Below are 13354 nucleotides of genomic sequence, written 5' to 3'. Positions count from 1 at the left end.
CATTCAAACCTTCCCTGAACCGTCAATACTATTACAAAGGCAAGCAGACATAACAGAACCCCATTAAGCAATGATCAAAAGCTCCAGAAGAAATTAATCTGGAATGTTGGCTGTTTTTCAATGGTGTTTCTTATGCACAGCTTGGAATCTCGAAGTACATTCGTATTCAGCACTGGCAAGGCCTCCTTTGAAGCACCATGTCCAGCACACGGTTGCACATATCAAGAAAGTTGTTATTAGCATTGCTTGAAAAAATGGCAATCGTTAAAACAGATGTCAGGGATGCTTTAGGGTGGATTCCTGCATTGAGCAGAGGGGTTGGACTCGATGGCCTTATAGGCCCCTTCCAACTCTACTATTCTATGATTCTATGGTACATTCAAGCAAGAGCTGTATATTGCAAGGAATGGAAGTAGACACCATTCACAATGAGTCTCTCCATTAGTGTACACACACACACACACACACACACACACACACACACTGCACTCCCACCCCCATGGCATCCCAGCTGATGCAGACTGAGTCACCAGGATGTCTGACACGGTTTTTGTACCAGGGTCTGAGCAGTCTGAGAGCGAAGCAAGGGTGCAGCAGTTGACATGCTGGAGCTGCAGCATGGCGCACTGACGTGACAGCAACCATAGAGCTGAGATAGGTCTACTCAGGATAGGGTGCAAGAGCTGTCACTGTAGACAAACAGGAGCCAAGGCAAGGCAGACAGGAGCTGGAAGTAAGCCTGCCCTAGACCCAACTAGGAGATGTTTTACCAGAAAAGGTCAAGCAGAGATTGAGGTGTTTGTGCTAGTTTCCTTCCCAACCATGAGTTGGGCTACAAGATGCAACTGATGCTGCCTCCTCCTCCTCTTGAGTAGACCCCACCCTCCAAGTAGATTTTTGGTCCTGTTGTAGCTTTGGGAATTCTCTCTCTCTCTCTCTCTCTCTCTCTCTCTCTCTCACACACACACACACACACACACACACACACGGAGAGAGAGAGAGAGAGAGGAGATTACTACTTAGAATGGGGGAGAAAAACCCAGGCCATAGCTAGACCTAAGATTTATCCTTGGATCATCCAGGGGTCAAACCTGTTCATCTAGGTGACACACAGGGGATCCAGTGCTCAGGCAGGGGCGAACCCTGGATGATCCCAGGATAAACCTTAGGTCTAGCTGTGGCCCAAGTCTATAATGAACAGAGCCATTGACAATTATATTTAAAAAACAGCATCTAAAAATCATACAAAGTGGTGAAAAGAACCCAAGAACCACCACAAGCCAATCAAAACACCAAACCAACCAAAACACCTCTCCGCGAGCAGCTCATGTGTCTGGTACTCTTAGGCAACCATCCAGGAAGTATCTTGGAGAGAACATTATGCGAGATCAGAGTAGATAACACCATTATGCTAAGGAGCCCTTGCTGGGAACATAATGTTATGGGGACATCCCAATGTGGACTGAACATGTCCATTCCTGGAACTCAGCATCAGTTGGAACATGAAGCTAAGAATTCTTAGTGTTGTGTTTCTCAGAACACTCCTGCTTTCGATGGGAGGCAAATGACGAGGCTTGCTAAGTAATCCATAAAACTTTTATTAAGCAACAAATGTCTCTTCTACCTGAATAGAGCCTAACCTCTTGGAAACCTTCCCCCTAGGCAAAACTATGCAAACTAAGCAAGACAATTGTCCATTCAAGAAGAATAAGAAGCTACTTCTCAAACGCCCATAACTTCAGGGAGCCTGATGCGGAAGCAGGTTCTGGCGTAATCTCACTGACTTTCTCACGCCTTCCTTTCGCGCCGGGCGTTTCAGCTTCTGGCGGACCCTAGCATCAGCTAGCTTGTTGGGACGCTCACCCCCGGAAAAAACCTCACTTCCCACTGAGTGTGTAAGATTTGGCCTTGAGGAGATAAGTTCTGGAGAGGGCTGACTCCCAGCTGGGGAATCGCCCGTGAGAGCTTCCTCCCCCACTGGTACAGGCTGGCTGATGTCTGGCGCTGCGTCTTCTAGTTCTGAATCTGATTCTGATTGATTACCTGAAACATCTTCTCCCAAAACAGTAGGGTTAGACATGACACCAAGTTCCACCAAGCCCTGAATACTGCTTCCAACAGTGGACACTCCCAGGAGCTTATAAAAATGGCATGAAAATGATGACCCACCACCACCACTATCATCAGCATTTGATAATTTGTGTACTACTTATGAACATGGATGCTAATCTAAAGAGCCCCCTCAGGTGTGTATAAGGGCTTGTACGCACGCACCAGAGGTATGAGCCCTGGTAGCTAAATGCAACAGTATACATCTGAATACTAGATGCAAGAGAGCATCGTTGCTGCCTTCATGCCCTGAAAACAGGGTTCATGTAGGCATTTGGCTAGTTGTTGCTGGAAAAATAATGCTAGAATAAATATACCACTGGACGGACCACCAGGGTTTTTATGTTACCTAACAACAGTTCTCACTGGTGTATTTGAAGCTGCATCCAAACCATCTTCCAAATCTCAAAAGGCTCTTTGTCAAGTGGCAAGAGTAATTGTATCATGCAAGTTTCTCTCTAAGGTGCAAGATGCCCATTACAGGTTAGGCATCAGGCATCAGCTTGAAAGATTTAAGGAGGGTTGCACTGGCTTCCAGCCACAGCTCGTAGCAGGAAAAGCTACAGCCGGCATCTCCTTTTAAGGAGCTGGGGCACACCAGCCAAGCTGGCAGGTGACGCCGAACAAATTCTGTCACAGACATGAAAAATAATTATCTTATCATTACAAATCTCAAATTAGAATTGGCAGAAAAAGCACTGCTTTATTTTGCGGGGCAAAAAGAACCCAAGCTTCAGAAGAGCACACTCAGAAACTGGAGCAGATGAGAGCCAGTGTGGTGTAGTGGCTAGAGTGTCAGACTGGGAGTCGGGAGATCCGGGTTCTAGTTCCCACTCGGCCATGGAAACCCACTGGGTGACTTTGGGCCAGTCACAGACCCTCAGCCCAACCCACCTCACAGGGTTGTTGTTGTGAGGATAAAGTGGAGAGAAGGAGGAGGATTATGTACGCCGCCTTGGGCTCCTTGCAGGAAAAAAGGCGGGATATAAATGCAATAATAAATAATAAACACAATAAATGAGTAAACAGATCTCTAGTGGCACATGTGAAAGAGAAATTGGACCTGTATATTAGATGCAGCTCTAAGCCACCCCTCAAATGATACATGCTGCGAGATAATTTTGGAGGGCCAGCACACAGGGATGCCCAAGCAGAAGGCGTCTCAGGGTCCTCTGTGCTTTCTTGGATCATGTCCAGCCAGCCCCTCTTCACCCTGTGCTTTTCTTCCAACCCCGTTTTAAGTTCCTGGTACAATATGCCAGGAAGCTGGCCCTGAAGTTGGGTTTTGTTCAAAAGCCGGTGAACTTTCTCTAGCTACAGCTTGTAGAAGGGAGAACGGGGCTTGCTAAAAACAAACTTGATGACATATGAAAACTGGGACAAAAAAAGGACAAAAGAACATCTTTGGAAAGGAGTATTGATTCTGCTCAGGAACAGCGCTGATGCAGTCTCGACCTCCTATTGGTGTAAGGACTTGAACATTTTGTGAAAATAAAATGGAACAACGTTGACACGAAGTCAGATGCGCTAGGCTGAACTTACAAAACCACAGACAGCGGGAAGGCTGTACCAATTTGCATTCAATCTTCAAAAGACCTTAAGAACAGATTGTCTTTAACCTAGTGAACTTGGTGATTCTGAAGGCAGACAACAACACCAAGAACTGCTTTCTACGTTACCTGCTGCCTGGGAGCAGAATCTATGGCAGCAGGCGCAAGTCAGTAGTGCCACAAACCAAGAGCATTTTCCTGAACTCTGAGCTGAGTGACCCAGAATAATTATGGCCACCAGCCCTTGCTCTGTGGGAAGAGGCAATGAGTTGACAAGGTATTCTTCACCAGTGGAAATCTACTGAAGCCTTCAACTCTCTGGCTCTATAAATTTCACTATGCTTTCCCCACACATTTTAAATCTATTTTTTAAGCCATAAGGACTAGAAGCTTATTTGTATTATTTAAAAGAAGAAGAAGCAAAGTCTCTTTAGACAAGTCTGTACACAGTGCTAAACTTGGTGTATTTTCAACACATGCACGGAATGTACATAATGTTCTCTGTTAACTGGTTTGTGAAGTTCATAGCAAGAAATATATCTATATAGATATAAATAAAACATATCTTAACGCTGCACCATTAAAGGAATGTTCAGGTTTGCTCATGTGGCAATTGTTTCCCAAAATATCAAGCAGGTGTTTGCAACCTTCAGTGGGGAAGGAAGGGTCTTTCGCCCCAGCTAAATAATGATCCAATTTGGCCACTCTCCCAGACCGAGATGGGCCTCACAAGTGGTGCTGACAGTACTTGCAATAAATCCAGTCATTAATCAATATTTCCTTTAAGTCACTTGGGGGATAACGTGGAGGGACAACAAAACCATGCTCCAGGTGCACTGGAAAGCAATAAAGCCATGACCTGGGCAGTCAGAAAGGCCGCAGCTAAGCCATTTCAATTCACCGTTAAAAGGACTCTTCTTAAACAGTATTAATACATGTGTGGATTCTTCCCCTATATGGCTTAGGACCAAACTACCTTCTCCCATAAAGATGTCCCTGGGTTTTAAGACCTTCTGGAGAGGCGGTTCTCTGAAAAGACTACCTTGAGCACCCCCCCTGCTGCCCCTTTGCTTCTTAGCGCCCCCTGCCACCCCCTTGCCTCTTAATGCCCCCCTATGCAACCCCACCGCCCCCAAGGGGTGCCCACTTTGGGAACCACTGCTCTAAAGCCACCTCCCCAACCAATAGCTTAAGTGATTGTCAGTTCATGACATACATTCTCTCTCCCAGGTTAACCAAAAGTAGAAGAATCTCTGCTATGCTCTAGTTATTCCTTACCTCCATGATAGGACTGGAAGCCAAGACCTTCTCTTCAATATTGGCTTCACTGGAGGAGCCCCCAACGGATGCAAAGAAGCGCATGGCGTATTTGGCAGAGACGGTTTTGCCAGCACCAGACTCCCCACTAACAATAATGGACTGATTCTTCTCATCCCTATACGATAAAGAATGAGACAGATGTTACAATTAATCTCTCAACATTCCTTTCTTCCCTTGCCAATTTTTAGCGGCTCATTTATTTATTTATTTATTTATTTATTATTTATTTAAGGATTTTTATGCCGCCATTCAGCCAAAAAAGGCTCTCACGGCGGCCTACAAAAGTATTTCTTGACAGTCCCTGCCCACAGGCTTACAATCTAAAAGACATGACACAAAAGGAAAGGGGATTGGGAGGGAGGAGGAGGAGGGGGGAAAGGAAAGCAAATTCAGGCACTACAATCTTAGTTGTAAAGTTCAGCAGTTACAGTTGACAGCAGGAGGGAGGGGGCTCTGAGCTGGAGCTGGACCCAGGCACGGTGGAGAGGTGTCTGGCTGCTGCTTCCTCCCTCACTGGTGGCCTCTGCAGAGACCTTTACCTTTACAATATTTGCCTTTACCCCTTCGTATTGCCTGAGACTCATTTCCGTTCCATTTTCCTAGAATATGCCAACAGCTGTTCCATGCTGAGCAAGTGCAGAATCGATATCCAGAATCCTGAACACCTCAGCTTCCAGTGAAAGTTCAAAGTTCGGTTTATTGTTGTTTGAATTGCTTAAAACACTTTTAAAAATGATAATAAACATATCATCCCTCATTTACAACTATAATGCAACACCATTTTCTCAATGTATAGCATTGATCTTTGTCACCCAATGCACAGGCAGTTATGGTATCAACCGCTGATAGGGAACTCAATCTTCCTTAATCCAGGCTGATACAGAGTTTTCCCCAAAAGGGATGGAAAGCCACTTATTCCTGATCTCCTCATCTAGTGGGCAATTTAGTAAATAGCAATCTAAAGTCTCCACTACCTTCTCACCAGACACATAAAGGCGTGCTTGCATGTAACGATAACGAAAAAACTCTCGCTTGTTAAACCACAATGTGGATGAGCAAGCATTTTAGTGCACACAGCTTGTTCATTCTTACTTCAATTCTCCCTTTGCATGAGCAGCCAAACAAACCAGGCATTGAGTTTGAAGCCAGGATTGTGGTTTATTGCATCCAAACAAGCCATGATCTGTAACTGTGGCCTTAGCTAGACCTAAGAATTATCCCAGGCAAATGGAGGGGTCGTCCCTGCCTGCTCCCGGGATCCCCTGTGTGTCATTTGGATGCACAGGGATGATCCTGGGACCAGGGCCGGTGCCAGACTATTTTGTGCCCTAGGCAAGGTGAGCTACTTTCACCCCACCCCCACCCCAAAAATGTCAACTTTGTTTTCTGGAAAAAATAAGAAGCACAAAACTTGAAACTGCTAAATTTATTTTAAAGTGCAAGAAATACGTCATGCGAATTATGGCAAACAAATTGGAAAGGAACGTCTATGGGTCTAAAATGCATTAATAGGAACATCACGTCCAAATCATCCCCCCAACTCACACACGCGCGCACACACACATTCAGCATCACTGACTCCAAACAAACACATGCATGAACACATGCATTCACTCAAAGACCCCATGCACCTCATTCACCCATACATTTTCTCTCTCTCTCTCTCTCTCTTCCGGGCGCGTTCCGGAAGTCCGAACGTGGAGCCGCCCCACCCCCACCCCAGCATCCCTGGCTTTGTTACGGCTGGGTGGGCGCAAGGCGCCATCTCGCCCGCCCAGGCCCAGCTGCATCCTTGGGCCGGGCCGGCTCACAGCCAACGTGCGTGAGTGCTGTGCTGTGCCCGGCGCCCCTCTTAGCTTGGCGCTCTAGGCGGCTGCCTGAGTGGCCTCTATGGCAGCACCGGCCCTGCCTGGGACAATCCTGGGACATAGGCCTGGTTTAGCCATGGCCCCAGATTATACCATGATTTCTACTTGGTTTACGGATTTTGGCTTGTTTGAGTGCACTGAACCATAATTCGGGTCTCAGACTAATGTATCCATAATTCGGGTCTCAGACTAATGTATCCTTGCCTGGTTTGTTTACTGTCTCGCTCAAAGGAAGGGGTGAGGAGGGAGTTAATGGCTTGGGTACATGAGCATGCTGTTCATTCGGGGCATGGTTTAATAACCCAGAGTGTTTGGTTAACTGTTACATGTGAATGCAACCAGAGTCTCTCGGCATGGTAATTACCTATAGGGATCTTTCAGCACCTCCATTTTCATGGTTTGGAAGCACAAAGCAGTGAAAGCACTTCTGAATTTGCAGAACATCTTATCTAACAGACAGTTTGCCAGCGAATGATTGAGTTCACAGTACTTTAATCAGGGAAGAAAACTGGAATGAAATACTTCTGCCACGTTCTTTCTGTTGCAAAAGAATTTCGGCCACCCTACTTTTAATTTGGGGTTTAACTGTTTCATACTCTAGCTGGATGAAGTAAAACTTGGAGAACACATAGCACTTAGCAGCAGTGCTAACTACATTTTCACATGGTCAAAATTCAGGGCTTCAAAATGTCCAGAAACAATCTTCACTTCCACTTTTTGTATATTTATTTTGTGCCTGCATCATTAAATAATCTATCGATCGATCGATCGATCATCTATCTATCTGTACTAAAAAAAGACATCTTTAGAGCAGTGGTCTTCAACCAGTGGGTCACGACCCAAAAGTGGGTCACAAGATCAGTCCAGATGGGTCATGGCAAAGCTGTTGCAGCCACGTTGGGCAATTGTGAAATTGTGAAAGTTAATCCCATGTTGCAGGTTGGGAGGCCGAGGTGGGTCTCAGGTCTGGACCAGTTGAAGACCACTGCTTTAGAGTACGATCCCAGCCAATTATGGATCATGTAGTGAATGTGATCACAGCACAGCACCACACAGCAAATTAGATCTGACTGCATGAAGACATAACTGAGGGCAAAGGAAGCCCTCCCATTGCCCATACTCTGAAGAGGAGGTAAGAAGTGATTCACCCCCTTCTTCCAGGTAACTTGGCTGACATTTCCAGTCTTGCCACACTGTGCTGGTGGCCTCCAGAGATAAAAGTATCTGTGAAACACAGCTCCTGTGGACTCCCCCCCCCTCTTTTAACAGTACAATGGAGCAAAATTCCAAATAATCTTCTATCATAAAATTACCAATTGCCCTCCAGAAGAGACCACTTCTTTTTCTTTTTTCCTCTTTTTTTTTAACAACCAGGAGTCTTCCAGTAGTCTTACCCATATTCAATAGCCCTAGTACAGGTCTGTATGGTCAATGTCACTCTCTGCCTTGATGCTTGGGTTCATGGAAGACACTCTTAAAGCGTCCTGAGAAATTTAGCTTGGCTTTCAGTGTCTCAAACTCCCAATTTCCGCAGGCTTTAGAATATGCAACTCATTGACCCATTCATTTTAAAGTGCAACTAATCTATTGGCCGTTCATTGTGTTTTATTGCATTTAATTGTGAACCGCCCAGCGAGCTTTGGCTATTGGGCAGTATAAAAATGTAATAAATAAATAAATATTGTTAGCTACCTTGAACATGAAATATGAAAAGATGGGACAGAAATGCCTCAAATAAATAAAATTGTAGGCAGTAAATTTCTTGCTTTCATAGTTTGAAAGTGCATTAGCAATGCCTGGCAAAAGCTCAGTGTGTGTGTGAGTGTGTGTGCGTGTGTGTGTGTGTGTGTGTGAGAGAGAGAGAGAGAGAGAGGGAGGGAGGGAGGGAGGGAGGGAGGGAGGGAGGGACTGTATGTGTTTGTAGGATTTGAGGGGACAGGGCTCAGAGTGTCACTGTACTTAATAGCTCTTTGCCCCTTCTGATGATTAGCAAATCTAGAAATATGCAAAATAAGCAATCATGCAAATATGTTTAATTAGCAGGATTTATACAGCTCACGGAGTTCTGTTTACAACTGACCAGAATTTGTGGTACCGTATTTATAGAGATTTATAGACCACCTGAACCACATTGCATGCAACTATTTAATCACCACATTAACATATCATTAGAAGTCTCCTCTTTCCTGCTAGCTTAATCCTGATCCTGAATCAACATTCCATACAGATAGTATAGAATTGTGATTATTTTATACTGCAGCATTTATACACATTGCTTGCTTTAAATGAGATCCAGTTTTTGAGCCACTTCAAATAGAATTAGCTCCAAACCAGAGAATGTTCTAACGGAATCCAGCATTAGAACTGAACTGAAATGACTTGCAAATGTTTTCAGCGATGCCTGAAAAAGCCTCCCAGTGATTTTACAATGCTCCTAATGAAAATGTCCACTTATTTACATTTCTCTCACTTTCCCACAGAGCAAAGGACTGACTATGTTGCTTTGTGATGTCATCCCATTCATTGTGTGATCCCTGATAGAGTGATCCCTGATCATCACCAATATGCTTCTTTTCAAATAAAAATTCTGTGACTAATCCAAGGAGGTGTAGCAACTTGGAACTGACAAAAATGAAGAGACAGGACAAAGAATGGCGGCAAACGGTACTGGGAAACCACGGATATAGATTTTGGAACTCAAAAATGATGCATCACATGGTAGACTCTGCAGAATTTCCAAAGACACGGTGTGCTCCTTTGAATCATGGGGAATTCTGAGCTTGGACGTTACTGACTGCTGCCCACAGTAACCCAGCATCAACTGCTGTTCTGACAATCTAACCACTATTTTTAGCTGGGGCTTCTCTTTGAATCAGTCATTAAAAATATCTTCAACATCCCAAGATGGGGGCTGCATTCGGCGCTGGGTTGCCACCACCTTAAGCAAAATCCCGTGATTTCTGTGCTGCGGGATGGCGGTGGCTAATCCCGACTCAGAGTGAGGGTGCGATGTTTCCAGCGGCCATGTGACTCGCCCACCCCCCACCCCCGTGTCTTCTGCCTGGGCTTCCAACGGCCATTCAGGGGTCGCCTTCCACCCGGGAATGCCTCCACATAGACGCTGGAGTGAGGTTAGAAGGTGGAACAAATGTGTTCGCCTCGCTCCAGCTTAAAAAGTCAGGGTAAACCCACGATTTTTCAAATGCGGAGTTACACAGGAAAGCTCTGTGGTGGCTTTGAGGTGGCTCCTGCGTCGTATAACCGCGCACCCACTGTGGGACTTTTGGAGCGTACAGACAGGCCCATGTTATATAACAGATATCAATAGACAACAAAGAAGTTAAGGAAGAAGATTAAAAATAACGATTTTATAGATTTAACAGCAATGTTTAAAAATAATATATACAAAGCATTCTATCTTGAACAAAATGTGTCGTTAGTAAACATTAAATCACAGAAATGTTCCACAATCTGTCCTATGTGCAAACAACATCAAAAAACATGGATCTCTTGCTTGTAGCTCAATCCCGCGTGGTTCTGCATCTCCAGGCACTGAGTACTCTGGAAGTCCCTTTTGTAGACGTTGGGCTCATCTACACCATGCAGGATATTGCACTATGAAAGTGGTATGAAAGCTGTATATAAAAGACAGGAGCCACACTAAGCAGGATATAGTGGTATGAAAGCAGTATATGGTATATGTCAATGGGCCCCAACAGTTGTCAGTGCACTTTAATACCACTATAAAGCAGTAGTGTGGCTCCTGCCTTTTATATACTGCTTTCATACCACTTTCGTAGTGGAATATGCTGCTTGGTGTAGATCAGCCCTCTTTCTCAAGTTTTATTTCACAGGGCAATCCCCAAGCAGTAACAAAACAGTTCAGAGTATTAGCCCTTATACAAGGTGATAAGAGCTTATAATTAAACAGAAATCCTCCTAATATTCAGCTTTCAGCAGAACTGGTTCCCTTTCTTTTTGCTGTTTCTTCTCTAGCCCTCCCTCTGAGCGAGAGCCCCGCCCAAGGGACTAAACCATCCACTCCATAGGGGTTACAGATGCACATAATATAAGGAATCCCCGTGGACAATAGAAGTGATAGAAAGACCCAGCAAACACCATTTGCTGCTAATGCAATCAGACTGCCAACATGAATCCCCTCCCCGCTTCAAGTTTTACAAAAGATTTGCCTGAACAGCTGACCCTTTCTTTGTTCAGAAGCGTTCAGCCCCGCACTCCAGACATAGCCAACTTGCGTAATTTGGATTCCAAATGCTGGCTGTGGGTGCAGCGCCACCCGGCCGGCCGTTCCCATCTCCCCATCGTCGGCCCAGCTCCAGGTGGGGTCTGGGAGCAACCCTCTTAGGTCCCCAGAAGCAGCACTGCTGTACCCTCAGCCTTCAATGCCCAGTACAGCCTCTCCCAATGCCCTCTCCCAAAGCCCCCAAATCACAGGAGGAAAGCTATACAAAGCAAGAGAAATCAGGCAAAATTTCATTTCAATTTGCACAATGCGCACAAGCTGTTGAATTCAGCGGTTTTGATCTTTTTAAGCAACACCACTAGGCCAACACAGTTGCCAAGTTAAACTAGAATGCTGGATCTACATTTTGCTAGCAAAAAATATTAACAGGAACGATGCTTCCTGCGCACAGCTAGGAGCTGCCCCGTGGAATCTTCTCACGACAGAAGAGATCAAATGTCTACTTATTGATAATAACTTCAATTCCTGCTTCTGGCCAAGGGTGAGGGTGCTTCCCTATTCCAACGCTAATCTCCAAGACAGAAGAGAACTCTTCCAGATGTCTACAGTTTAATTGATGCCACAAGCCTGTGGATAGGCTAATTACAAAGGTTAATGATGCTTCTTTGCATTCCTACTTGCACACTCGTTATTTCTACCAAGAGCAAAGGCCTTGTCTCTTGGCCCTCAAGCCCTTCATGCCCAATTTTGAAAAATGTGTTTTGCAAAATGTTCTTAACCCGTAACATATCAGATCCACCAACACCTCCTGAAGGTATGTTTGTATTATCTGATTTAACATCACAGCCTTATTTTAGATCAGGGGTAGGTAACTTGTAGCCCATCAGGTATTTTGGTCTACAATTCCCATCAGCCTTCACCATTGGCTATGCTGTCAAGGATTGGTGGGAGTTGTAGGCCAAACCTCAGAAGGGCCACAAATTGCCCACCCCTGCTTCAAATAAATAGACTACTGAAACAGTAAATAGTCACCTGGTTTCCTACAGTGAGTAAAAATAGAGTCCAGGTGACCAAGCAGTAGTAAATTAGAAAATTTTGGTTTTTTCCCATCACTGCAAATGGCTAAGATGGGATCCATGCAGAAAACATCTGAAGATGTATATTCTTATCATCATTGGTTCTGTTGTTATGATTCCCCCCTAACCATTATGACTTCAACAAGAAATGACATTTGATTACATGATATTATGCTCCACCATAGGAATCACTTGCAAAGCAAAACACCGCCATGAAGGGACATGTGCCATAATGAGGGCTCCGGGCTGTAACATAGTACATTGCAACCCTCAGCTACAATAAGTATATAGGCACTGCCTCTATACTTAAAGGTGCCGTGTAACTATCACCTTCATCACCATTTTTAGATCTATCCTCTATGTCACGTTCTCTAATAAATGGAACACCATATTCTCTCTGATCACAACTGCAGCAGTACTTCCAAGATCTTCAAAGAGCCAACCCTACATTTCAAACCAGTGAGAGCTGGGAGTCAGAACCAGGAATCAAAGCTGAGACACCAGAACAAGCCAAGAGATAGAGATAAGTAAGAACATAAGAAAAAGTGCCCTGCTGAATCAGACCAAGGGTCCATCTAGTCCAGTACTCTGTTCACACAGTGGCCAACCAGCCATCGGCCAGGGATTAACAAGCAGGACATGGTGCAACAGCACCCTCCCACCCATGTTCCCCAGCAACTGGTGCACACAGGCTTACTGCCTTAAATACTAGAGAGAGCAGACAACCATCAGGGCTAGTAGCCACTGATAGCCTACTGTTGCCCAGGCAATTCCCCAACATGAACAGGAAGTCTTTATAGAACGTCAGAACCAAAGATCTGGTGGGTGGAGTAATTCCAGTACTTGGGAACGGAGGCAGATCATGTTTTTTGATGGTTCTTCGGCAAGACACCCTCAATGCCCTCCCTCCTTCAGTGAGTCTAAGTTCTCACCACCACTGTCACCAGCTCTTATTGCTCCTCCTCTACTTTCTCAACTTTACTACCACTTGTTTGCTTGACAGGCAAGGAGCCAAGGAGCAAGTAGACAGTGGCAGTTCCTGCTCCTCCATCTCAGCACCACCATCGTCTAGTGGTGAGAGGGAGAAGAACACGCAGGATACTACGTCAAGGAGAAAGAGCAACCCAAGGGGGCTCTTGTCAGTGGGCCCCTGCTGGGATGTGGGCCTTTAGCAGGTGCCTGACCATGGCCTCCCTTGATGCCAGCCTAGCCTGAGAATCCTTAACT

The 13354-nt window shown here is 45.2% G+C and overlaps 1 protein-coding gene across 3 annotated transcripts in view; it reads right to left on the bottom strand.

Moving 5' to 3' along the window:
• The window catches only part of MYO5B (myosin VB), a 339709-nt gene that overhangs the window by 172234 nt on the left and 154121 nt on the right, over nt 1–13354 (bottom strand). For all 3 annotated transcript variants that reach the window (XM_063128253.1, XM_063128254.1, XM_063128255.1), the window contains one exon: nt 4938–5094. In XM_063128253.1, the coding sequence (XP_062984323.1) occupies nt 4938–5094 (157 nt within the window). The remainder of the gene's footprint in view (nt 1–4937; nt 5095–13354) is intronic.

The sequence above is a fragment of the Elgaria multicarinata genome, chromosome 6, assembly GCF_023053635.1.
Source record: "Elgaria multicarinata webbii isolate HBS135686 ecotype San Diego chromosome 6, rElgMul1.1.pri, whole genome shotgun sequence".
NCBI classification, from domain to species: Eukaryota; Metazoa; Chordata; class Lepidosauria; order Squamata; family Anguidae; genus Elgaria; species Elgaria multicarinata.
This window is presented reverse-complemented; position numbering and strand designations above follow the sequence as displayed.